Below are 25,792 nucleotides of genomic sequence, written 5' to 3' on the forward strand. Positions count from 1 at the left end.
GACAGACTTAAAGCCCCCTGCTGTTTGCATGCATTTCTTATTTGATCCAATTTACACATGATGGGTTTTCTCTCAATATTTCTAATAAGCAAAAAAAAGGCAAGTAAAACTGTTCTTTGCTGTGGGAATAAGTCACCAGTTCAGTCACTGATTGTTGGGGGGGGGGAAGTGTGTTATGAGGACTAGTGAGGAATGTTTTTGGTTTAAAATGACAGGTTCAATGACAAAACACTACTCCTCCTTGCCCCACATTCCTATAGAAAACTGGCAATATTAATATGTAAAGATAAAAGCTGAGGTAGCTTACCATTAATTCTACGGATAAATTTACTAAAATTTGAATTGGAGATAAACCAGTATTTCCCAGTTACTCTGCACTTCACAACAATCAGGTTTTGCTCCACCGCACACGCAGTTAAAGCAGGTAGACCTCAGTTTGAGTAAGAAACTAATCAGGATTCAGACTGCTTACTTTAGCATTCACCCAGTCTATGCATAGACAGAAGTGATCAGAGATCAAAAGGTTTTCGCCCTCAGAGCCAAATGCTTTAATGATGGGGATGCAGAGCTCAAATTACTTCCCCTCACACACATTTAAGACTGAAGTCTGGGAGCTTATGAATGAACAGTTTTCTTTTATGTAGAGAGAAGTCCATGCAAGCTTACTGTAAGAGAGAGTGAAGTAGGACTAATAACGTATATTCAAACTGAGAGGAATGTTTAACTAATGCAGTACTTGAAATGAATAAAAAATAACGTGTAACTAACATGCACACATTCAACTCCCTGTAATTAAAAAAAAATAGCCATAGGTGTTTTGGGTTTTAACAGATACATGTGATAAAACCACCAAATGAAATTAGGTACGAGGTGAAAACAGTTATATTAGTAGACAGCTAACCTCTCCGGCTTCAGTAAACAAATCTATTAGATCTTACACTTCTGTTTATTATCACCCATGTAATAAATGTGCTATTTTAGAAACCTGAAAGTGCTTTCGCCTGTTTTGCCATTTTGTCATCCTTTCAGCTTCCAAATGAACAACTAAAACCTACTGCATCCTTGTCGAGTTTTAAAAATAATGTAGAAGCATTTAAATAGACTCAGTGAAAGGCTGACTGTTATTCATTATAACTGAGGAAATCAGAAAAAAGGAATATAGATTTGAGGTAGCAAATGGATTAATCCAACCATATTGACTGGATTTGCATTCATTCACAGTGTCAGCTAAAGGCTAGAGGTTTATTTAAACAAAATCTAGGGTTCCAAATGCATATTTTGCAGCGTAGAATAAACCCTAAATCAAATCAGAAGTTGTGAGAAAGGCTGTGAGGCTCCAGTAGACAGAGAAGCCTTGCTGATTGCTATTTATGAAGGATGTGTACATGTACTCCTTGTATTCTCAAAAGTGCCTCTGTAAGAAATCATTTGAGTAGCAGGAGGTTATGGCTTCCCCCGAGTTTTAGATTGTGGTACATCCTGATGCTACTTTCTTCCAGCAAAGGTAAAGTTACTTAACACAAAACTCTAGACTATACAATCTCTCTAGGCCAAATTCCGATCAATACTCTCAAGACCACTAATTTTAGTACAGTGACCTTTTCTCATGTAAAGTTACAGTTCTGATTTTCAACTCTTCCTTTGCCAACATCCTTTCATCTTCCTTCTCCCTTCTAAGGCCAACTACATTAGATCTTAGACAAAATGTAAGCAGGTTACTGACTCAGTTATCGTTAAAGGCATCCTTCATTCCTACACAACTTACTTATAGCTGTAGGACTTGTCCAGTAAGCCTTTGTGATTGACTCCTTCTAGTGTCCAGCAGATTACCTAACCCTTCCTGCTACTCCTGCAGATCTATTCTTTACTGATTATCTTGTGGGGCTTTTTTTTTGTCCAGTCTCATTTTAAGTTTGGCAAATAACAGCATCACTCCTTTTGGAAGATTACAAAAGAAAAAAATTCCTGAAAATCTCTTTAATATGAATAAGTCATAAGAAAAAAAAAAACAAACAAAGCAAATGCTTCACTTTGTGCTTCTGCCTCCTCTTTCCTGGCAAATATTTCCAACCACTTGTTGTGGGCTGGTCAGCTTCTTCAGTACAGTTCTTTCGACTCATATTTAAGATTTTGCCATTCTGTAACTATACAGAATTCAGGAGTTATATATATCATTAGAAGCAAAATTCAAACTGAAATAAAAAAGGTTGTCATAATATAGGCTTTTCGTAACTTCAGGCTTCCCTGAAGTATTTTGTTCACATAACATGCATCCAAGGTATTTTTTAATTGTGTTAGGATTTCAAGTTGAAACTGCTAAGTAAAATATTTCATGTAATTTGTGACTGAGTTGGGTTTGGTAAATATTTTATTCTAGTTTTATATTTATTTGCAAATGCCTGTAAACATGAATTGCTTTGGGATGGGCTATTAACTTACATATCCCAGAAAACATCCTAAAGGATGACTTGATATAAAATCACTGAAAATGGTGTAATATTTAGCTGCAGCATGAGCAACTGTCTCTGACTAACCTCACCACCAAAATATGCACATTCTGTGAAGTCTGACAAGGATTAAAATGGGCTACAGTTTACTAATTTCAGTTTAAAATAGGAGCAACAATGGAGGTGAGTCAAGACCATGGTCAGGACCAGAATCACAGTGACTTTACAGCTGCTGTTTTGGCACTGTGAAAAACAGATGAACTATAGGCAGACTGCGCACACTCATCCATGCTTAGCCTAACCTATCCAGGAAAATTACTTTAAATTTTACCATAAGAAATCTGGAAGATGGTTAAAATTTACAAACATGCTAACTCCTGAATCTGAAAGCAGCAGAAATACCTCATAGGAGAGAGAATTATTTTACATTTCTACAGATTCACTGATTCCTCAAATACTCCTCAAAAACTCCTCTGCTGTACTACTGTGTGGTTTGCTTTATATTACTTTTACGTTCCATGAACAGCCTTTGGAGGCACTATTTCAGCTTCATTAACTTTCTACTACACTATAAATTACAGGGAAATTGCTTATGGTCACTTTCTAGGGAGGAGCACATTTCAGAAGTACTATTTTACAATAATAAGCAGGAGGATAAGTATTACCAATATCCGTATCAGCTGAAAACACTAGGATTGAAATTACATTATAAACAAGCATTTAGACATGAAGACAATCAATATCTAAATAAAGCTCAAAGCCAAGATATGATTCCCTTCTGGGCAACTGATATTTCATAAAACCCAACACTAATCAGCATATCAAAACTGTTTTGCATCTCCTTAACTTAATAATTCCTAAATTTCAAACAAATGCAGTACCTTCAAGACTTACCTTGCCATCCTTGGTGTAAGCAAGTACTTTGTCTTCCTCTTTTGGGTGAAAAAGGAGAGTTTCCACAAAGAAAGTAATGGGTTGCTTCTGGAAACTGGCTCCTTCATCTGTGCTTATGAAAAGGCTTTGGTCACGGTCATTATGGGAAGAACTTACAAGAATTATCTAAAAGACAAGAACGACAACATACATTCAGAAGACTGTTTTCTTTATAACAACACAGCCTTGTTTTTCTTGTGCAAATATCAGATTTTGCTCATGCCTTACCTATCAAAATTCTGTGGACAAGAAACTGAAAGCATGTAAGGTTTAAGGACTGCAAGATCCTATTACTCTTCCCTCAAACCTGTGAACGTTAAGTTCTATAACTTCTCTTGCAAATCACAGCAAATTGATCACACTCCCCATCTCTACTCAAAATGACTGCCTTAAATTTTGGTCCTTGTGCAAGGTTCATGAAGCCATGTTAGTCTTCAGACTAAGAAATAAAGAAATAATACTAGTAATGACTCTTTTAAACATACCCATATAAATACTCACCTTATCTAGTAAGGCTGCCTTTATAAATACTAAATGTAAAAATAATCACTGCTACAGTTGCATCAGAAGAACTACGCAGGAAGAAGAACTAGTTCATAACATCTCTCCACTGCTTCATCATTCTCCTCATGCTGACACACTTTGGATAGAAAGACAATTCACTTTGATGCAGAAAAATATGCCAATCAATTGCTTGTATTTCCTTCTCAGGCCCAAACAGTGCCTTAACTCAAACACAGCAATAGCTTGAGCTGTCTCCTTGTGTGAACTTTGTGTCAGGCTTTCAGCAACAAAAAAGTTTTCCCCACATAATTTAAATAGAATTTACTCTTTTCAACTTCTTCACATTTTGCAGCCGGCCAACATGTTATGGTATGGCTCTAAAAATGCCAATATGAGGATCCATTTTTTTATTGTCCTTCCAGATCAAACAGACCCAGTTAGTAACCTAGAAACAAAACATGGATTTTCAAAGACCAGCTGGGGTCTATTTGGCTTGTACTTCAAAAACAATTAAAAAAAAATAAAGCCTGAATTCAAAATGTTTTTAGGATATTCAACAAATATTCTGTTGTGGAGAAAACTCCACAGAATACTGATCACCATGATACAGTGACTGTAAACTGCTTACAGAGGTAAATGGCAATGAGTTATGCAAACAGAATTACAATAATGAGAATACAGAGAATGAAATATATTAGACAAACCAGTATAATTTTTATGTAGACACTTTTTTAGAGTGAAGCTGAAGTTATAAGTTTGAAATTTCTAATGAATTACACAGATATGACAGCTGGACTGAGCTTTTAGTGCAATTGGTCTTGGGGGAAAAACTATAAATACAATATTTGTAGATGCTCTAATTTGACAGGTTACTTAAGCATGTGCACTTGTAATTGAAGCACATACACAGTTGCACTAATTTTTGCATAGCTTTCATATACTTCAAATGGGGCACATACTGAAGCACATTGCTGAACAAGACATAGAATTGCACATAGTCCTGGGTCAATGGCCCACTGCTGCAACCCCACATTAAAGACTATGTGAAGCCAAATCTGCTTCTGTTAGCTGTGTGACTAGGTCAGAAGAAAGTGCAAGATAATAGCCTATAGCTGTGCTGTGATCTTGTATTATTTTAATGATACACATCACCCAAGAGTAGGAAATAATATTTTTATTGGAAAGCCTCTATAAATGAGATTATCACAAATGCCATCCTTTATTCCTACTGTATGCAATGGCTTCCCATCTCTTCAGACAGTATCTGTTTAATTTATTACTGTACATGCTCCACATATGCTGTTGGTGGCATAGACAGAGGTTCAAAGATTCTTGTAACACACTAATTTGGCAGGTTTTCTGCAAGAGGGAACAGCACCAACCTAAAACTGAATGTGGCTTGTATGTGCTGCCCTGTCCTTTTGCTTGCATTGCAAGGATGAATGAAGAAGCATTTATGCCCAGCATGGAGACTTGTACTTTCCTTGCCACACTACCATCTGCAACTCATGCTCAAAATATCTAGTTTACCTTAGAAATAAAGGGGCACAAACTATCTGTGCTCATTCCTCTTGGTTCCTCACCAGATCACAGAAAGAAAGACAAGGTCCTATGCTAAACCAAACTCCACAAGCGAGACTGCAACAGGAGCTCCACAATTCCTGATGATGCCTGTGTCCATGCATGTCCTCATATTTTAATGCAAGCACAAAGCTGGTCCTGAAACCCATGCTTAGCTTGCAGTGTGAACAAATACCTCCATGCTGCATCACTGGAAGCAGTATGGTAGTAATTCAATATAGAAAGCCTAATAGCTTTGGATACAGTCTTCTAGTCCAAATAACACTTTCTGTAAATACCAATCTCTTCATTCTATCCTGTTAATGTTTTAAAAAACGTATACAACTAAGACAAGGAATCAGTATGTCATGTACTCCACAAAAGGAATGAACTGCACTTGTACAGAACATTAATCTCTGGACTACAGCACTATTGTGTTGCTTTTTCTGGCCCAGTAAATCTTACACTTCCAAAAGTAACTAATTTTGTCTTCAAAATAATGAAGGAATGAGGATTATAAATTTGGGAGTGGTTTTCATTGTTACTGAGACTTGAGTATAGGCATGTCTAGGTTTCATAATGAGGACCAAAGAACAGCTTGCAGAAATCATAACAAAAATGCTAGCTATAATGAAATGCAAACACAATGTGATATTTGCTAATCCTGTCCTTCAAAAATATTATGTGTCTTTTGTAGTTAAATCTATTGGGGGAAAAAATAGCCTAAAGACTGTAGACATCTAAGCATATATGCAAAGTCCCTAACTATACTTTTATTCACACACATCATAATTCATTTAATGAAATGTTTTTGAATTTCACTCAATGTTCTGATTTATATTTCAATAGTTTAAACTGATCATTATGTGCCAAGCATACAGATTTGCTACCCACAGCTAACACACTGGGTGCTCAGCTTTGCCTGCTGGCTAACACTACCTATTGAGGAAAATATTACAGAGTAAATATTGTAGCCACTTTAAATGTTTCCATGACAAGTTTTATTTACTTTGCAAGTGGAACAAATAGCAAAACCTTCCTGCTAGCAACTGATGAAGGGATGCAACTGGGATGTACTATCTGGAGAGCCAACTAACAGTGATTGCTGAGGGTTTGAACTCAAAATAAACAACTACTCGCTTGAACAATTGCATATCCAAAAACCAGAACAGATTTTAATCACATCTAAATTTCATTTAAGCTTCTTTTAAACAACTTTTTACAGAGCATTTCTCTCTCCTGTGAGACTCTTCTCGTATTTTCTTAGTAAACTGTAACTTTATATTTTACTGTTTATCCTGACCTCACTTCTCAATCTACCATCAGCTAAATAAAACACAGTAACATATGTGTGTACATTCAGATCAGATGTAAATTTACAACTTCATATAGTTAAGCAAAGGTAAAAGAATATTTCAAGGAGATGAACTATCCCATGGACTGTAAATAAAATGAGTGACTATAAGGCATGTTATAGATCAACAGAAAGGAAAGCAAAAAAAGGAGTTCTAATAAAAATGAAAAATACCACACCGTGCCAACATATGAATTAAAGCATTCCAAAAAAAGAAAAGCCATGCTTTTGTTCATTTCAGGAAAAGCTAGTGAGGCAGGAGGTAACACAAAAGCCAAATAAATCTGAAAATAACATAATTACATCCATTTATTTAATCTCTCTTTCAGGAATGATTGGCCAATGTGTACATCTACTCATTCCCTCTACTGGGTGGAATCACAATCTGAGCCCCAAAGGATAAAAAGGCTCTGACAACTTAGGTTACAGGACCCTTTGTATCATACTACTTCCACTTCTACCATGAAGATTTGGAATAATCAGTGATTACTTGGGAGTCTTAACTATAGATATGGCAGCAATTCAAAGCTATGCTGCAATTTCAAGTGGCAATAAGCACAGGATATTAACATGCATCATTTGCACTGTGTCTGAAATATAACCCCCCTCCCCTCAGTTTAGATCCAATCAAAATGTAAACTCAAGACAATTTGATCTTAATCAGCACTTTCTCTAAAACAAGGCAATCTTCTAACATACTACAATTGTGCTGTCTCTTTCAGCTTCAGCAACTGGTCCTAATTGTAATTCTAGCTTTTACTTTCCTTTCTGTTTCTCTAGTAATAAAAAAAGGAAAAAACAAGTCAGAATGTCCATCACGAAGAAATTTCTAGACTCACAGCATCTCATTTGCCACAGGAGGTTTCTGCAGCAAGTGGTAAGACAGATAAGACATGCCAATTTTTAATTCTATAACCTGCATATGGTCAGAAATCAAGACACCTCACATGCCTCCACACTCCAATCTGACCTTGAAGGAAGAAACCAGGCTGAGTAAGAAATCAAAGCACAGAAACTCTTCATTTAAGCACACAGAAGTCATACACTGGGAGGCCAAGCCACCTACACCTGTTTAGTCCCCTCCAGTGGACACAATTTGGCTGTGGGGATTCAATCCTAAAGAGTGCTGGACTCACTCCAGCCAAAATCTTAACAATGCAAACTTAGGACCCATCCCCACTAAGGTTAAATAATTTCCATTAAGAACATGTTACATTAATGCCTAGATGGAGGGTCTTAGCTAAACTGGAGACAAGGCTGCTGGGCACACGGCAGCACCACTCTGCTAGTGATACCATCCCATAAACCTGCATGCCTACCTGTGTTTTGAAAAGAAATATTCTTTGTGGCAGTACTGCCAATCTCTATGAAGTATTCATAGAGCTTCAACAGTACTGCAGTCATACCCTCAACATTTTTCAGATTAAGTAACTAACATCTATTTTTCTTGTTTTCATAATTTACATTATTTGTGTGTTAATTAGGTATGCTTGGTTGAAACAGAAATTACTCTGGCACCTGGTCCCAATTGTAAATGAGATGCTGCTTCCCAGACAGCATTCATAAAACATACAAAGTGGACTGCCAAGGGTTATGATTTTCATCTTGGATGGTATGAAAGACCTGATAACTCAAGAATCGCAAACCTGCAGAGTGAAATATAGTCACTTTACTTGCACAGTGGTAAAAAAATATCTAAGAATCAACCCAGGATAATTCCAAGCAGAGAGTGAAATAAAATGCCTTCCAAGTAGCAGTTTAATCCTGTAGATTATCCCTGGAAGTTTCACCCAATATCACTCATCACAAATGTTAGTTAGTAGTGACTCCAATTACTAGCTTATGACTGAGAATTAACAAGAGCTAGAAAATCAGCTTCTCTGTGCAACTGAATTACATAAATGCACATAGATGGAATATATATATGTGAATGTACACAAATCCCAGAACAGTGTGTTACTTTTCATTCACAGCTTCCTCTAGAATTCATATTTACTTTCTCCCGAAGAGCCCCTTTTAAAATATTGGAAATACATATTTGAAATATTTGGCTTTGTCTGCAGGGCACCCACCATAGTGGAAACAAGCTTAAGGGTTGTTACATGTCATATTAATGAATGCCCACAGAGAACCAGCTACAAAAATTCTGACTGATGTTGATGACCAGCCTGAAAATCCTGCCCCGTTACACTTGTTGGCAACCTGTATATACCTGAATCTGCCAGACCTGTATAACCGAACACCTCAATGATGCTAACTATGCCAACTTTCTAGGGGATACCAATTACAGGTCAATTCTTCAGTCTTCTTATTTAGAGAACTGTCAGGCAGGATAAGCAAATTGGTCATTACCTCTTCGTCCATGGGAACAACTCTCATCCATTTACGACCTGCTGGAACCAAAAAACTGTTGCCACTTGACTAGCACGGCAGTCCGAATCTTCATGAGGAATGCTCTGTTCAAAACCATTTCAGAGCAGTAACTGGTGCTGCCAGCCCAAGAATTTAAAGAAACCCCACTACATATTAAGCAAACTTGGTATTCCTGCAATATAATGAGGGATGAATATGCCAAAGGTCACAGCAGAGGGAGAGAAAAAACAGTATTCAGCATCTTCATAGACAGTCCTTTCTTTAATAACTAATTTTTCTACTGCTACTTGCACCCATATTGCAGAGCTAAGATACACATGCATTGCTTATCTTCTGAAAAATATGTTGGTACCGTTATAAGCAAGTAATTAATAAGGAGTATATTTAGTATACCCAGTGGATCTTCTGGCACAGGCTGAACCTTACATTGATAGGAATACAAGCTTTATTAAGTACCTAAGGCTGACATAAAGGATCCTAATACTATTTCTTACAGATACTACTTTTTTGTTTTTGTTAAAAGTGTAAACAGAAGAGCCCTTTGGTTTTCCTGCGAGGTTCAGTGTTAGCCTGGTTGTTGCTAATTCTTCAGAAAAAGTGATCACTTAACATAGCCTTTGTATAGTTCATAAATCTAAAAAAAGCAAAGCTTAATGTTCAGATGTTTTGTGGAATATTCATCATATTCATATATTTACATATGCAAACTGTTTCAGTTAAAACTATGCCCTCCAGTATACCAGGAACTAAATCGGACAGTATTTCGCGGTATGCTCTAGATCAGCAGTTTGAGTAGGGAAGCACAGAACCAATTCTATTCCCTAACCAGGTTTTATATTGTCCATAAAATAAGGACATTTGTGGGTCTTGGAGAAAATGAAGGGGGTTGGACTGCACAACGGAAATGGCCAAATTTCACTCTCTCACCAACATCTCCACAAATATTAGTATTTCCCACACAGGAACAGGCACATACTGATCTTTTAAACTTGGTCATTCACAGACTAATCTAATTCATTAAGTTATTTTGCAGACATCCAATAAACCTGCAAATATATTCTGCCTGAAGAGATCATAAAGCAAAAATATAAAACAGTGCTTCCCAAACAAGATAATGGATGCACAACAAATGACTGCATATGTATGTTGATCTAATTTAATGAAAAAAGAGGTCAAACAGTTCTTAGTCTCCAGCCATTAATTTGTCAGCAGCAAAACTGCACTAAACTAAAAGAGAAATTACATGAATGGTAACTAGTGGATGAGGAGAAAATACGAAGGAAGAAAAGGCAGTTGTGGTGGTTAAGAATATCAGTCATATGGGATTGATCAGGACCTCCTTGTCTTGTGTAATAGGAAAACCCTCATCTGCCTTAAAAATATTACAGGTGTGGCTTTTGTTTTTTTATTATGAAACTCAGTTCTATTATAAGGCCACATAAGAATTTTCTGGGAAAACTTGAAAACGGAGATCTCAAAATGTTACCCTGGGGAATCCCACCTTGCACAAATTGTTCCCTCCAATCCCAAATAATCAACAGGTTCCTGGCGTTCTCAAAGCCAAAGGTCAAACCATAATGTTCTTAGTGCCAGCTGAGGCATCAACTTCAGCATCTTTATTCCTCTCACTCCCAGTTCTATAGAGCACTCTTATGCAGATCAGTGTACTTAACTCTGTTACAAATCATAAGGAATAAATCTCATTTGCCAGACTTGGTGGGGGGTTTGGGGAATGTATATACACTGCAAAACCACACAGGTTCATGCAATCAGATGGGCTACATCCAAAATTGTTGAAGCAGCTGGTTGAAATCATTGAAAGCTGTGAAAGGCTCCAGTGATTAGGAGATGTTCCTGAAGACTGGAAAACAATTAGCATCATAACCGTCTCAGCATCACCTACAAAGCCTCTCAGATGTGACTCATATTGCATTTTGAATTTCCCCATTCCCATATTTAAAGGGGTAGCTGGCACTATGAAGTCTGTTGTTAAAGTCTTTACCCTTCCGCAAGCACCTGCTTCCTTGTGAAAACTGTAGGCACTCTCTTTAATGGAGGTCTGGGTATAGTTAAAGATTGAACAGCCCTTCTGTCCTAGACCACAGGGGAAAATACAAACCTGGGGGAAAGAGCTGCGTTGAGCAGGTCTTTCATACATAAGGCACAACTGATTATGTGGTTTTGAGGGGAAAAATTGAAGTGTGGAAGGAGGCAGAGAAGCAGAAGGAAGCACTCAGAAAACAGTAATTATTTTTCACTTTTGCCATATCTCCATTATGTAGGCTACAAAGCTTAATTATAACAACTCTTGCTATTGAAAGATTCCCCCTTATCTTTGATATCCAGTCCAAATGGACTGGAAAAAAAAACTCTTAAAAAGCGGAAAGGAAATGTCTTTTAAAGTAATTTTTGGTCCCATTAAGGCAAATCTCATTAATAGAAAAAGGACTTCAGTGAAGAATAGACCTTTTATATTCAGAAGCGTACAGTACTGCTGTGCCTGATTCTAGCAGCACTGTAGATAATAAACCATTCTCCATCAGGGTTTAGATTTTTACAGTTCTGAAGTACCCATTTTATATTGAGGTAGGGTTTTAGTAAATGCGCATACCTGGCACTCATTGTGCTAGTCTTCATCAGGTGTACTTGAGATTGGTGACTGGAGCTTTTGAAAGATGATGTCTAAAACACTTTTTGCGTTGAAAAGCATCGTTTTGCCGTAACTGAAATGTATTGCTGAAAACTTGCATCAGAAAATTTATCAGCATGATTCCTAAAGCCCATGAGGGAATTAGGGTGAGAGGATATTCCCTCTAGGACTGTTCCACCTTATGCACATAGATAAAAAATATATATGCTAGGACAGAGATGCTGACTTTGTTGATCAGTTGTTAGAGAACTCGCATGTGTCACTACGAGTCTTGGTATCTTAGTTGAATGCTGTCATTACTGAAGCTTAGGCAATTCTGTACACGTTCTCATATATGAGAGAAAGAAAAGGCTGCACGTCATCAAAACCAAGACAGAAATAGAAAAAATGGTCTTTTGCTCATTTGCTAAACTGGTAAAATGTAGGGGCAAGGGTTATTGCTTCTATATTTGTTCCCAAGCGTGTTATTTTGGCTCTTTTTCAGAACATTTTAATGAAAAGTTGAGGAGTGAATAGGAAAGAAAATTAAATGAATGCACAAACATTTCTACTAATCTTCTTTCTCTCACTGTCACTAACATTTAATCCTCATGAAAAGTTTGTAATTAATCCAGGGGATTTTTATCTTTTTTAACATAATTTTTTCTGAAAATGAGAAGTTGGGAGACTGCGAATCCTGACTGCGGATGTTTACAGACACAAAAGGCAGCTAGGAAGATTTCAGGAGCTGCTAGAGATTCAGCTATGAATTATGGCTGATACTGAAAAAGAAAATTCAAGTGATATTGTTTCTCTTCCCTTATAAAACTACAGCCACAGAGAGTTCTAAAAACAGCAGACCGAGGTTAGTCTTGGAGTACCAATTCTGTTCTCAGTCAGCTGGAACTTTGGCAAACTGACCATTTTACAGACCCTGGGACTGACCTCATCTAAATCAGAATCCAAACAAAACATTAGTCTTACCACTGTGCTGGCACTTACAAGGTTCTGCAATGGTTCTTGAGGCTGTAACATGAATGTCATGTGAGACTTTACATACATCACAGTTGCTCTACATTTCACATCAATACCAACAAGATGTGAATAAAAATATGTGCTTACAGGTGGTTTTAAAAGAGAAGCAGAGGAACTAAAAAACCAGAGAAATTCAAGAATGGGAACAAAATATTGAAGAAGGTATATTGGCAGGAACCATCTGTATTTCAACAAAGAAAGGGGGAAAAAAAACCCTGTCTGCCATTATCCTCAGAATCTCCATATATATTTACACTTTTTTTCATTGTTTAAATGAAATATGTTTAAAGCATATTGGAAGTAAATACGGGGCTACTGGAAACAGCCCCACATCAACAAAATACACTTTAGGAGTAAACAAAGAAACAACTCCTCCCTCTTAGAAATCAACACCCCCTTCTCCTCCAATGCTGTCAGTAAAATAAGTATTAATAAAGTATTAATAAAAAGAGCATTCATACAAATACCTGCTGTCATGGGAAAAACAAAACAAACAACCACAAACAAACAAACAAACAAACAAAAAAACAAAAAACTCCAAACTAAACAAAATCCAAAAATCCCCACCTATTGCAATGTAACTTCAAACTTCCAGTTTAAGGCACCATCCACTTCCAATGACAGAATCATAGAATCATAGAATAGTTAGGGTTGGAAAGGACCTTAAGATCATCTAGTTCCAACCCCCTGCCAATAATATATTTTATCTCTTTACTGTACATTAAGACCACACTGTACTGATGCTTCCAGCGGTCTCAGTATCTTGGAGTTAATTCCCATGAGGGAAGAATGCCTTACTGCTCCAGAGCCAATTTCTAATCTCAGCTGGGCAGATTTGTATGTTTTTGATTAAATCTACTCTTCAACTGACATGCACATACACAGCAAACAGAACACAGACCTGTATACCTTCAGATTTGAACAGGCAGTCTTAAATAACCTGGGTTAGACAAGTAGGATAAAAACAATTAATCTCAGCTGGTAATTAGGTATCGTTCTGGGATTCACAGTTTCAGTGTTTGACAGACCCAGATGGATACTGCACAGATGTTGCATTAGAACATAGCTCTTTGGCTTGAAAGTTGCATGCTTTTACTTTCTTTCCCTTTCTTTCCTTTCAAATGGACATGTACTTATTCATAGATAAGAATTTCAGCTTATCTGTTTTTCCTTCTCCTTTGCTTCTCAGATCACTTGTTGCGCTAAGGGGCAGGCTATATGGCTACAACCACCACCTCACTGTCCTCCACAAATGCTGTTCTGTTAACAATCCACAGCAAAGAGAAGGCACTGAAGCTAGGAAGGCTGGGTTGCCCATTAGGCTTTTTTTTTTTCAGAGGTGTCTATCTATTTTGTTGGAAAAAGCTAGATGCCTAGGTAAAGTCCAAGACCCCAACATTTTGATGAGGCAGGATCACAGATTCCTACATTAGAAGGATGAGATTCCACCCTTGATTTTCTAGCATCAGTTATAATTAGAAATGTTTAATTTACATTTTTGTCCCCTGTTAGTATTAGTGCTGCAAACAGCATAGCATACTTGCTTATGTTCATAAAATCCTTGCTAGTGCACTTTCCAAGACACCTTGTCCTTCACCTCTTATGTTTTAATCCATTGAAGCCATGGACCATGGCTAGCCACTGATCAAAAGCATAAGAAGGTTTTTGATCTTTTATATTGATTGTATTTGAGGTAATGCTCTTAAAAACACAACTAACTGGGCAGAGGCTGAGTGGCGTGAGTTAGCCATAAAGGATGAGCTAGAAAAAGAGAAGCAGTAGGAGTTATGAAAAGTCTCTTTCACATAATTTAAATTTAATTAAAACCTCTCAGTATAATCTATATCCAGAAAAAAAAAATGGCCTTTTGTCCTTTCTACAAGTGAGTTTATTGAAAGAAGCAGTCTCCTGAGACTGCAGCCCATTCCAGAAATGTAAATAGAAATCACACAATAATCAACAGCCCATCCCAGGTGGCAAGCTGATTTACTAACAGTTCTTGATAATTTATTGTAAGTTAAACAGTTCGGTGACAGGCAGGGAAGGAAGGAAGGAAGGTGAAAAAGAACAAAAAAAAAAAGGGGAGGGTGGAGGAAGAATGGAAGTGGGTCATTTACTCTCTTGCCCAACAGTGTCTCAGTCAAATCTATCTTGCTTCATCAGCTTGCTCCTAAGCGTTTCTTTGAGAAGACTAATAGGCAGACAAGAAAAAGTTTGTAAAGGCATAAACTATAACTCATTGATTGCTATTGAAAACGGGCGGGCCCGTGGGACTTAAAAGACATCAAAGATGCTACATTTACCAAGAAAAAAAACACAAACCGACCAACAAAAAGCCCAAACCAACAAGCCCCACAAAATACCCCAAACTCAGAAAAAAAGTAAACCTCATTCAAGGAGAAAGATTGCTCTGGAGGATAGCTCGTCTTCCCAAATTGCCTCTAAACAGACCTCTGTGGTCTGCAAAATAATTTGTCTTTTATGACTAAACAATATCGTATATTTATACAGAACCAAAGGACCTAAATCAAGATTTCTGTGAGCTTTAGCTGTATAAATCAAGGTGATGACTGGGGATGAAGAAATAGTATAGAAACATAAACAATGCAGCAAAAGGATCCCACCTCAGTGAGCATGCCTAGACTCCTAGCTAAGTTTTCAGACACCTTAAGCACATCCACTTTTCTGTCAGCCTGATTACAAGCTGCCCAGGGCAAGACAGTCTCTGCTTCACATCTGGGCAGTGCCGAGCTCAATCATACCCTTGTCTGTAGATGCAACCATGATAAAAATAAATAAATACAGCTGCAAAAAACCAGACTGGTCACACCGAGTGCTGAAGACTGCTGTTTTCTGAGCTCACTTCTACTTTTTTTAACCCCTAAATGAAAACTTGGCAATTTTTAAAGAGACATCAAATATTTACAGCAAATTAATTCAAATGAGCTACACAATGCCCTCATTTCCACCATCATATACAGAAAACATCCTGGAGCTATGAATGTGACTTTGCAAACAACCACAGCAGTGGGCATTAATGAAAAGTTAGATGGGATTCAGGGTATTATAATCACTGCAACAAAGGAGGAAGAGATCAAAAGAGAACAGTGGAGGTTCATGCCCAAATAACCTGTTGTGGCACCATGCTAACTGACAGCAATCACTGCAAGCCGTTGAGAAGCTGTGCTATTCACCTGGAAAACAAGCTCCGACTAAGAAATATCACATTGCCAACAGCTACTTAAAACAAGATGAAACACAAAGTTGAAGCTATGTTTTTGGAGTGGCCCATTTACAATTCCAGGGAATGGTAAATCCCTGCAAACTCTCAACAACATAGCCAACTTGTCAAAGCCTAGGTAAGATCTGCTCATTTGGTTCCCATCTTTCTCTCTTGGTGACACTGGGGGACTTTAAAGTCCCTCTGCTGTTCAGCAGCCCCTGTTCAGGGCACAAGTCACCAGTACAAGTACTTACAGAAACCTCCAGTATTCTCCTAATACATATATAAAAAAAATAATCTTGTTTACTATGTTTAGTCTTCAGGTTTTGAGAGAATTTGAGATTTCAGATTTAGGCCAGAGCTGCTTATGGAGTATTAAACCTGTATCTACAAGAGAGAAACACTGTTCAGTGAACTGGGGCCATATGGCTCAACATAGTGCAGTATGGTTCAATACAGTGCAGATTTGGTTTCCAACTAAAACTAGTTCTACAATAAAACAGTCCCATTGAATAAAGTCTGCCTCACTTTGAGACATTTACAGAAAGAAGTGAAAAAGCTAAATTTTGCAGCCTCTCCATATGTCTACATCATAACCTATTAACCAGAAGTTATTTTTAACCAATAAAATCAATGTGGACACAATCTTCACATGTCTGCAATGCTTTGGAACTATTCATGGGATACAAATTATGTTCTTATGCACTTCAAGTTTGTATTGTCATGAGTGTCCAAGATTCATCATGCGCATGCTGGGAGTTTATGTATTTTGTTCTTCAAACCTCCAAGAACATATTTTGACTCCTCCCCATTATTCACATGTAAGTGACACTGCAAGTTGACAACTATCACTGAAGGAGAATGAGAAGTGTAGGTGATTTGAATATTCATACAAGCATCTCCATCAAAAGTTGTGGCTCAAGTAATTTCTCTGCTGCCCTGTAACTTCATCAGATCTGGGCACCTTGGGAAAGCACTTGATAGTCATTAGTTCCCATTATATAGCACGATAGCAATGTCTGATCCTCTGGTACTCTAAATTCTCATATAATGAAAAACAGTTTGGTTTTATGTCAGTATTCTGCCTTCAGAACTTATGAATGCATCGTATTATTTGTATCTATTCCTAAACCTAGCTGTTGTATTTTTAGGCAAAATAATCAGCTGTGATCTTTATTAATCCATACTCACTTTGTTAAATATAAGGGAACCCCCCCCCCCATACCTTCAAAAGATTCATTCACAATACAGTGATGGTAACAAAACAATTTGCTGTGAATGCTGTAGCATAATGCAAGCTGACAAGGTATGGTAACTGTTTTCCCAAAGCACATGGCACTCCACAAACAGAGATCACAGCTGCAGGAATCACACAGCTTTTTCTCAGTATAAGATTTGTAATAAAATTACAGGCTCACAAAGCCTCCTCCCTCAACACAAGACCCTAAAGTTATGCGAACTCTGCTGCGTTTTGAGATGGAACTCTGCAACCTCTCTGCTGAAAGTTACACTCCAGAAAAGGAACAACAAAAATGCCTCCCTGGCCACAGACCAGCACATTACAATGAACTCCTACACTGGTAGTTTAACAGGATTCACCTGAAGATGACTCCTAGATCCCAAGAAGAGCATGGCTGTGATGGTCAGGCAGCAAACCAAGGCAGAGAGTCATGAGGTTTCTCAGCAATTCACTGTAAGATTTGGAGGGGTGTTTAACTCAACTACCTGTGCTTTATAATGAAGGTAATACTTATATGCATTGTAGGACTATGATGATGGAATTAAAATATTAAACTTAATGTTAAACTCTCCTATGTTGTAAGCACTTTAGAACATCTCTACTTATTCTTCTCCAAAATAAAAACCAAACAGGTTTCATCCTGTGGGCTTCTCATTTTCCTTGCTGGGATTTTGACCATTTAATGTAAAACTGTTGTTGTAATGGACATAATGTAGATCAAAATAGTAGTAGACACTGAACAAGGAAACAAACAGTACAGTAAAGAAAAAGAAACGTCATCTGTGCTGTCAAAAGAAGTCTCAAAAGCAGATTTTCCTTAATTTAAATGTAATCTCCACTCATTCAACTTCTTAGCTCCCTCTAGAAAGGACAGAGCCAAACATGAAGACCATTAAACCTGCTGAAGCTCAGTCTAACATATACAAATATTTACCCTGAGAAATAAAATCCTTGCTATAAAATCGGGTTCAATTTCATTTTCTGGTATAAAAATTGTGGCTAAATCTATGAAGTCCAGATCTCTTTGATCTTAAAAACCCCAAAGAGTTGAAGTTAGGGGTCCATAGAGTCCTTCTTCTTATCTAATATATGCAGTGTGTTAGTGAAGTAAATAATCCTTTCTTATGTAAGAGGAGGTTGCAGAATCAGGTTTGCTGTGACCATCTGTTAAAGTAAAACAGCTTGTGATGGATGTCTTGGCTTTCAGACGTATAAGAATTCAGGCCTTGGAGCTGGTTTATCCTCTATAGCACGCCAGTCTTCCGTGACTTTCATATTATCAAGGGGTACTCAATTCAGTGTGAAAAGTTAACACTTGTACTAGCATCCCATCCCTCCCCAATTCCTGATCTGCAAATTAGGTAATGTACATATTTTTAGACCTAGTAATTACTACTAGCAGTCTCACCACTCTAAACAAAAAGCAGAATCACAGCATTCGCCATTATATTACAAATTCTGAATGAACCATACTTGACTCACTCAAAAAAGGAATCAAAAGCCACACCATGTAAAATCACACTGACTCTATGTCAGTATAAACCATACTTTTCCTCCAAAAAAAGGTCATTCCATCTTCACTAAGAGTTACTGATGTTTCTGGATGTTGAGTTCCGTATCTGTTTATTTGAATTAATGGAATGATACAGCCTGATCACAGAGAGATCCTTGAAAATATTTTTCAAGGAGGAACTTCAGTCTCAGTCTGAAGTTTTATTACAATATACACACTCTGGAAAATACAAGGTCAAGAGTGTCCCTTGCAGATGGAAGACAAATAGGCTGCTGGCAGTTCTTAGTGTTCCCTTAGACCAAATCACAAGAAACTTTTGTCTTCTGCAAAGACAAGTTTCCCCATTGGGCTTTGGCGTAATAGGATAAAGCAGGAGTTCAAGACCCATGGAGTCCCATTGCAAATAAATGAGTGATTTGCAAATCCTGCTGAATAATCAGAATATTTGTCTCCCTCACTCCCCAGTAGCCATCCTGAATTCAATCTATTCAATTCTGAATAGCAATTAGGAAAGCACTAATTGTGTACCATAGTCTTCCACCCCCCCATAGCCTTCTACTCTGAAATGGTCATCTTGTAAAAATACAAATTGCTAAAATGAAGGGAAGTCAAGTTTCTTACTTCAAGAAGTCAAGATTCTTATTTCAAAGCAGTATTACAGATTTACACTGCAAGAGGAAATACATACCATGGCAGCAAAATAGGACAGAGAAATATAGCAGTATACATAATTCTAAGATTTAAGTTATTTTGGTTTTATCTGCATACAAAATATATTTCCTAGAGTAATTTTAAGAACCCTTTAAGAACAGTATTTGGCTGCTTGAGAAATACTATATCTCAGAGTGGCTTTTGTACAATTCATGTAGATAAAAATTGCAGGAGACCTTATAAGTCCTGCTGCCTTCTGAGTAATCACAGGGGATATCATCATTACTCACACCCCATACAGCCAGCTTCTCTCAAGTCATAAACAACTATAATTAAGGAATGATTGGAAAACGTCAAAATTTATCTTCAAACTGGACTACCAAAATTATTTTCTTAATCACCTCAAGAGAAGCATAAAAAAAAACCATTGCCAATAATAGGAAAGATTTTTCTTCACAATTCCTACTCTATCCACAAATAATTCAATTTTCACCAATCTCTATTTGCCATGTTTTCTGTAACAAATAAAAACTGAATCTCAGTCTTACCCGAGAAAAATACAGGTGCTTTTCTCCTCCATCATGTCTTTACTATCTGTCAGTCTTGCTTATTTAATTTCATCCAGAACAGAACTTGCTAGATTTTACAAGGACAAATCTTTTTTATGTTTCCATAGTGGCCCTTAGTAGTTCAACCCAGCTCCCTGCTATTCAGACACATTTATTGCTTTATTTTCAGTACAATGCTGACTTAACTCATATCCCAACATTCAACAAGGAGTGGCATTGTAGGTAGCTTGGTTCAACACGGCTGAATTATTGACAAAATAGATGCTTCCTGAATCACTTGTCAAAAGCATTTCCAGCTCCTACAACTTTCTGCTTTGGCTCTTCCTTTCTCTCCCTGCTTTTGAACCTTTCTTTATTGCACTTGGAGCGAAAGTTCCTTTTTCAGCCCACCGTGGTTTGGTCCTTCCCCTATCAGAAGCAAATCCAACACTCCCATTCTTCCTAACTTTGACTGGTACACATACTGTTGTCTTCTCAGAAATCCCCAGCAATTAAAAGTGGACTGATCCTGCCGCAGAAGGCTAAAATACAACAGATGGACCTGAAGGACTCCTGAATACTTTTATGGCTCTGTTTCAACCACAGCAGATCAGAAATGTGGCCACAAATAATGGGAGACAAATCCTGACCATCATTTGTAATGCAGAAAAGAAAATAGACTGAAGTACAAGGGAAAAATATTACCATTGCTCTCCATGTTGTGAACTGATGGAGAAAAAGACCAGCTTTCAGAAAATATTCTATTGAAGCATGCAAACAAAGGCATGGGTTTCAAAAATGCTGAGCATACAGCAACTCCTGTTGTGCCCCCGTGAGTACATCTTCCAATTATCTCAGAACTCGATACTCTAAGCTCTTGAAAAGCTGATCTTAATCAGAGGCATTAAGCAATTCTGATTCTTTCTCTCCTCTCTCACCATCCCGCAGATCCATTCCCATAAGGATTCTGTAAGTGTGAAGTCTGCTGCAGAACTGGGTATTAATGTAGTCCCTTTGTTGTTTCACTCAAGAACCACATTTATGTATAGATTTATTTATCGTTCTTTTTAATAGCAGTTGAATACCTTTTTTCTTAACATGTGCCATTAATATCAAGCACCTGCAGTCTGCAGACATCATAACACCATACTATTCTTATGAGTAACAACTCATTCTTATCAGATGAAAGAGAAATAATAGTTTCTGATCTCATATTACAGCTGTGATGTCGTTGATGGAAGAATATTCTGTTTAATAGAATGACCTGTGTTACCTTTTGTTAAGGAAGTGTCAATTGTGAAAGCCTTCATTAAAAAGAGAGAACAAACGAGCAAGACAGAAAAGCCCTTTAAGAAAGCTGGGCTGTCAGGTTTTCTCCTAGAGAAGTAACAGTTTTTTTTCACACTGCTGTGTGAACTGAATTATATTTGACATTTATTCCAACTCAAACCTACCTAAAGTTACATAGTCAAATCATCAACCATTAGAGTCAAAAGTTAAGATTTATTAAAGTGTTTTTCTCTTCTGAATTTCACCCCCCTTCACAGATCCTCCATCTGTAACTTTCCAACTCACCGTCATATAAAAGTCAACTTTTTACAGAGCTCTGTGCATGGAATATTCATGTTTAGTATGTTTTATGAAGGTAGTATGTACCCATGAAACTTCAGAGACAAGTGTAATTGAGAGGCAGGTATCACTGCTGTTACACAGCTGACACTGATGTGCACCACTGGCCTGTTCAAGCCTTTGTGATGGCAACCTACAGCTATCAGCTATTTGCTGCTAGGGTTTTCAAGGGAGAGTTCAAAAGGTGTAGCATTTGAGATTCCTATCCAGCCTCCCCAGTCTCTACCTCTTAATCAAGTTTTGATAAGCTATCATTTGTATAGCAGGTTATGAATTCACAGATTAGACAACAGAATCAACTCAGCTGTGCTCAAATAATGAGAGTGTTGGGTTTAGTGCAATGAACTTGGATTGCAATATAATAAATAGCATTAAGCAGTGCTCCTGTTCAAATGCAGAGCATGCTTAAAAAGTCAAGTAACTTGAAAACCTTAAAGTTGGAACCCTTTATCTCTCGTTCTGTGATATAATAAAGACAATGAAGCCCTGCAACAAAATCACAAAATGCTTTGCCTTGCCTTAGTATTAACTCTGAGCACCAGACAGTCCTCAAATATATCTATTATAAGGCTTATGTTTGTTGGAGGAATTGATTGAAAAGGCAGACTGCAACCCATATGTAAACAGCTGAGTCAGTTATGCATTAAGTTATTGACAACAAACAATTTTTAGAAGTACTTGACTTAAAAATATATAACAATTGCTGCCTTTTTCCTAACTATAAAAATCACAGATTCCTACCTCTTAAGGCTAGAAGAGGCCACTACAGCAGTCTCTTAAGAGAGAACACTGCTGAAACTACACGTGATAGTACTGTAGATTTCTAACATCATTTTTACACTGACATGTTTTTGCTGGCTTGCTGGTTTTTCCCCAGATCTCTACTAATTGTCTGTTTAACACTATACTGTCTATACTTGTTACATAAATAAACACTGTAATGTAGAGTAAAACTTCAAACTGATGCAACTTTATTTCTTAGATTAGGGTTCACTGCATGTAAAAATGTATTTCGTTGCATGAAACAGAAAAACCCAAAGACCAAGAGGGACTGGTGAGAGACAGACTAACACCATTCTACTCAGCATCACAGCAAATGAATCTCCTACGGGGGAGGTAGGAATACTTCAGGTCTTATCAGGAGATGTTGGGACACCATTAGTATCCAAGGAACCTCAATGCATCTCTATGTTAATGGAACTATATTTCAACTGAAGAAAGGCATGCAGCTGTCAAGGAAGACCATTACCCACATTAGGAACTGCAGAGGTATCTGCAGCAAATAAATGGTGCTCCTGAGATACGCTGTATTTTTTGCCTGGGGCCTAATTCCAAGAAAATTTTCAGTGCCATTAATATCAACAAAATTAAATGCTTTGTTTATACTAGACCTCAAATTCCCACTCTTTAAATCAAACAAACAAAAATTCCACTTTACAAAGCTCCTTTCTTTAATTTGTATCTCAGGTAATGACCTCTGCACAATCACTCTGAAACATTCTCTTTGGCTGTATGAGAACACCTGGGGAAAAAAGTATTTATACAGTAAGATACCAGATACATATGGCTGTCAGTTTGTCATCTGAACTGTTCACTAAACACCTTGTCTTGGTTGAAATCCAAAGACTGTCCATTCATTTTAATAGAGTGACTTTGGAATTAAACCAGCGTGAGAGCACATTTGCCCCTTCATGACAGTTATTTGCAAAAGGGAAGCTGTTTTATGTAATTGATACGAACACCTGCTTTTATAATCAGCCTATGTAATCAGACAGATTACATAATTACTAAAAAATATTGTGCAGATACAGTCTGAGACAAGTATTTGTTGCCATTTGGCATTTTTAATCAAGGTGGCAGGAAAAAAAAGGCCCAAAACATCGAAGAAATAAAAATAAGATTCCATCTCAGCAGGTATTTGTAAAAGGAGGATGGAACAGAAGTGTAAAGTTTGGCTGAAGTGTGGTTTTGAAATAGATTAAAAAATTTTAAACCTATTTTGTCCACCAAAATTCCAGAGAAAACTTAGTCGTTTGACAGGGAAGTTACACAAAGTCCTGAGATCAACCAGCAATCCACTGAGCACATCCTTCAGTTTAACACCATTTTAGAATAGCAAGAGGGAAAAAAAGAAGGCACTGGGAGGATGATGTCCCTTCAGGTTCACAGTAGGATATGAAGGACTTGTGTGAATAACAAAAATGAAGACACCAAGTTCTTCTCAGTGAGCTCTGCTATGAAAATAAACCACTGAATATAAACACTTGCTAGAAAAGCCCATGAAAAGTCTAACTCCGGCAAACCCTTTACTGAGTTACTAGGAATTAGCATCATTTTTGTTGCTGTTTCTAATTTCTAATTCTGCTGTAAAATCAGTTTCCTGCAAAGACCATACCCATTAATATCTATGCAAAATAGCACCAACTCAAAACCTTGCAGATAATGAACTTCACATTGGGTTTGTATAATAATCTAGAAGAAAAGTATTAAGACTGCGTAAAATGTAAAATGCATCAGCATATTCTTAAACAGGCTGGGAAATTACTGAAGGAAAAATAAATCCAAATTCTATTATCCTGATGCAAACAGCAACAATACGGAGACTCAACTAAGACACCTGATTGTATACAGCTCAATCACAATAACACCATTATGACTATTTTCAACATGAGGAACTTTAACACTGAACTCAATACCCTACATACAAAAGAAACCTTTTCTATTAGTATTAGAGGAATAGTAGTGTCCTGAAGGTGTAGTATGATTCTAATCTTGAAAATTATGAGTTTCTCTTAGCATTTTGAAAATATCTCTGTGTGAAGTTTGAGCCAAATTACTTTGCTTAGAAAATTAAGCAAAATGCAAGTTTTGGAGCTTGTTGATTTGCTGCAGACAAAAGTTTTGCAGTAAGAAAGATTCTTTGAAAAACACTGGTTATTTTAAGGCTTTTAACAACACTCCCCTAGTCATAAAGAAAATACAAGAGGATTCTAGCATTCTTCTTTTCAGCTTGGTTATGGACTATGGCATGGAAATATTGCTTTTCTATACCTTTTCCATGAAAAATCCCCACCCAAACAAATTAAATCAAGCAAAAGATGGCTCTCTAGGTCCCCAAAGAGCAGGTATGCTTCCAACAGTTGAGTAGACAGACAGTTGACATAGACAGATTTAGGTACTCTTGCTACCAAGGTGGTGCCTATACTGTCTACAGTTTATCAGCTTTCTCAACTATCTGGTGACTGAAGTGGTTTTGCAATCATAAACTTGCTACCTACATTTTATACTAATGGACATACTGCCAAGCACACTCCTGAAGCATTAAGATGAACACCATTTTGTCAGTTGTGGAGTAACCGCAATTGTGAATGATTTTTTAAATGTTGTACACATAATTATGCATGCAAGTAGATACACGGATGTAACTGGATGTTTATAGGAGCATCTACTGAATTTTTATCATCTCTATGAACACAGGTTAGAGCTTTGTGTTCACAGAGACCTCTAAATCTTTGTACATACATGTTCCAAAAATACAAATAAAGTCACTGAAGACTTGCTGAAAACAAAATATAGTCTTCTGGTTTCTTATACGCTTTGAAGAAAAAAGAAACAAACTAAGAAATCAAGGTGCAAATAGAAAACACTAAAATTGTTATTAAATGACAATGCATATTCAATTGGAAACACTAAAATTGTTATTAAATGACAATGCATATTCAATTGGATAGTGATTTGAGGTTTATAAAACAAAGCAAGTTTCACCTGACAGAAAAATGGATGCAAAAAATATCAAGCAGAAATATAGCTGCAGTGTATTTTCCTTAATATTTACAACAGAACTGTTTGATTTTCTATACCAAAAGCATTTGATTACTGGCCCATGCAATGGGGCATGATGAAACCGCACATCGTGTCTTGCTGGAAAGGAACACGTCATGTGTCACCATTCATCAGGTTGACTGAGCACAATTATATTTGTTTGGTCAACCATGCACATAACTGCTCACATGGCCTGTGCATTGTTGTACTTGCAGTGTGCTGAGCTATTAGCATCAGAATGTCTGTTTTCCCTTACCAAGAGAAGCCAAATCTTGATATACTACCTCAGTATTTATTCTTTTCTTGTTCCTATGAATTCCCAGTAGCTTTA

At 37.2% G+C, this 25,792-nt stretch overlaps 1 protein-coding gene across 7 annotated transcripts in view; it reads right to left on the reverse strand.

Annotated features, from left to right (window-relative positions):
• Positions 1-25,792, reverse strand: part of SORCS2 (sortilin related VPS10 domain containing receptor 2) — a 549,260-nt gene that overhangs the window by 106,843 nt on the left and 416,625 nt on the right. For all 7 annotated transcript variants that reach the window (XM_057426800.1, XM_057426798.1, XM_057426797.1 and 4 more), the window contains exon 4: positions 3,342-3,506. In XM_057426800.1, the coding sequence (XP_057282783.1) occupies positions 3,342-3,506 (165 nt within the window). The remainder of the gene's footprint in view (positions 1-3,341; positions 3,507-25,792) is intronic.

This window comes from Pezoporus wallicus, unplaced genomic scaffold, assembly GCF_028554395.1.
Source record: "Pezoporus wallicus isolate ANWC-B61680 ecotype Strahan unplaced genomic scaffold, APGP_CSIRO_Pwel_v1 scaffold_13239, whole genome shotgun sequence".
Classification (NCBI taxonomy): domain Eukaryota; kingdom Metazoa; phylum Chordata; class Aves; order Psittaciformes; family Psittacidae; genus Pezoporus; species Pezoporus wallicus.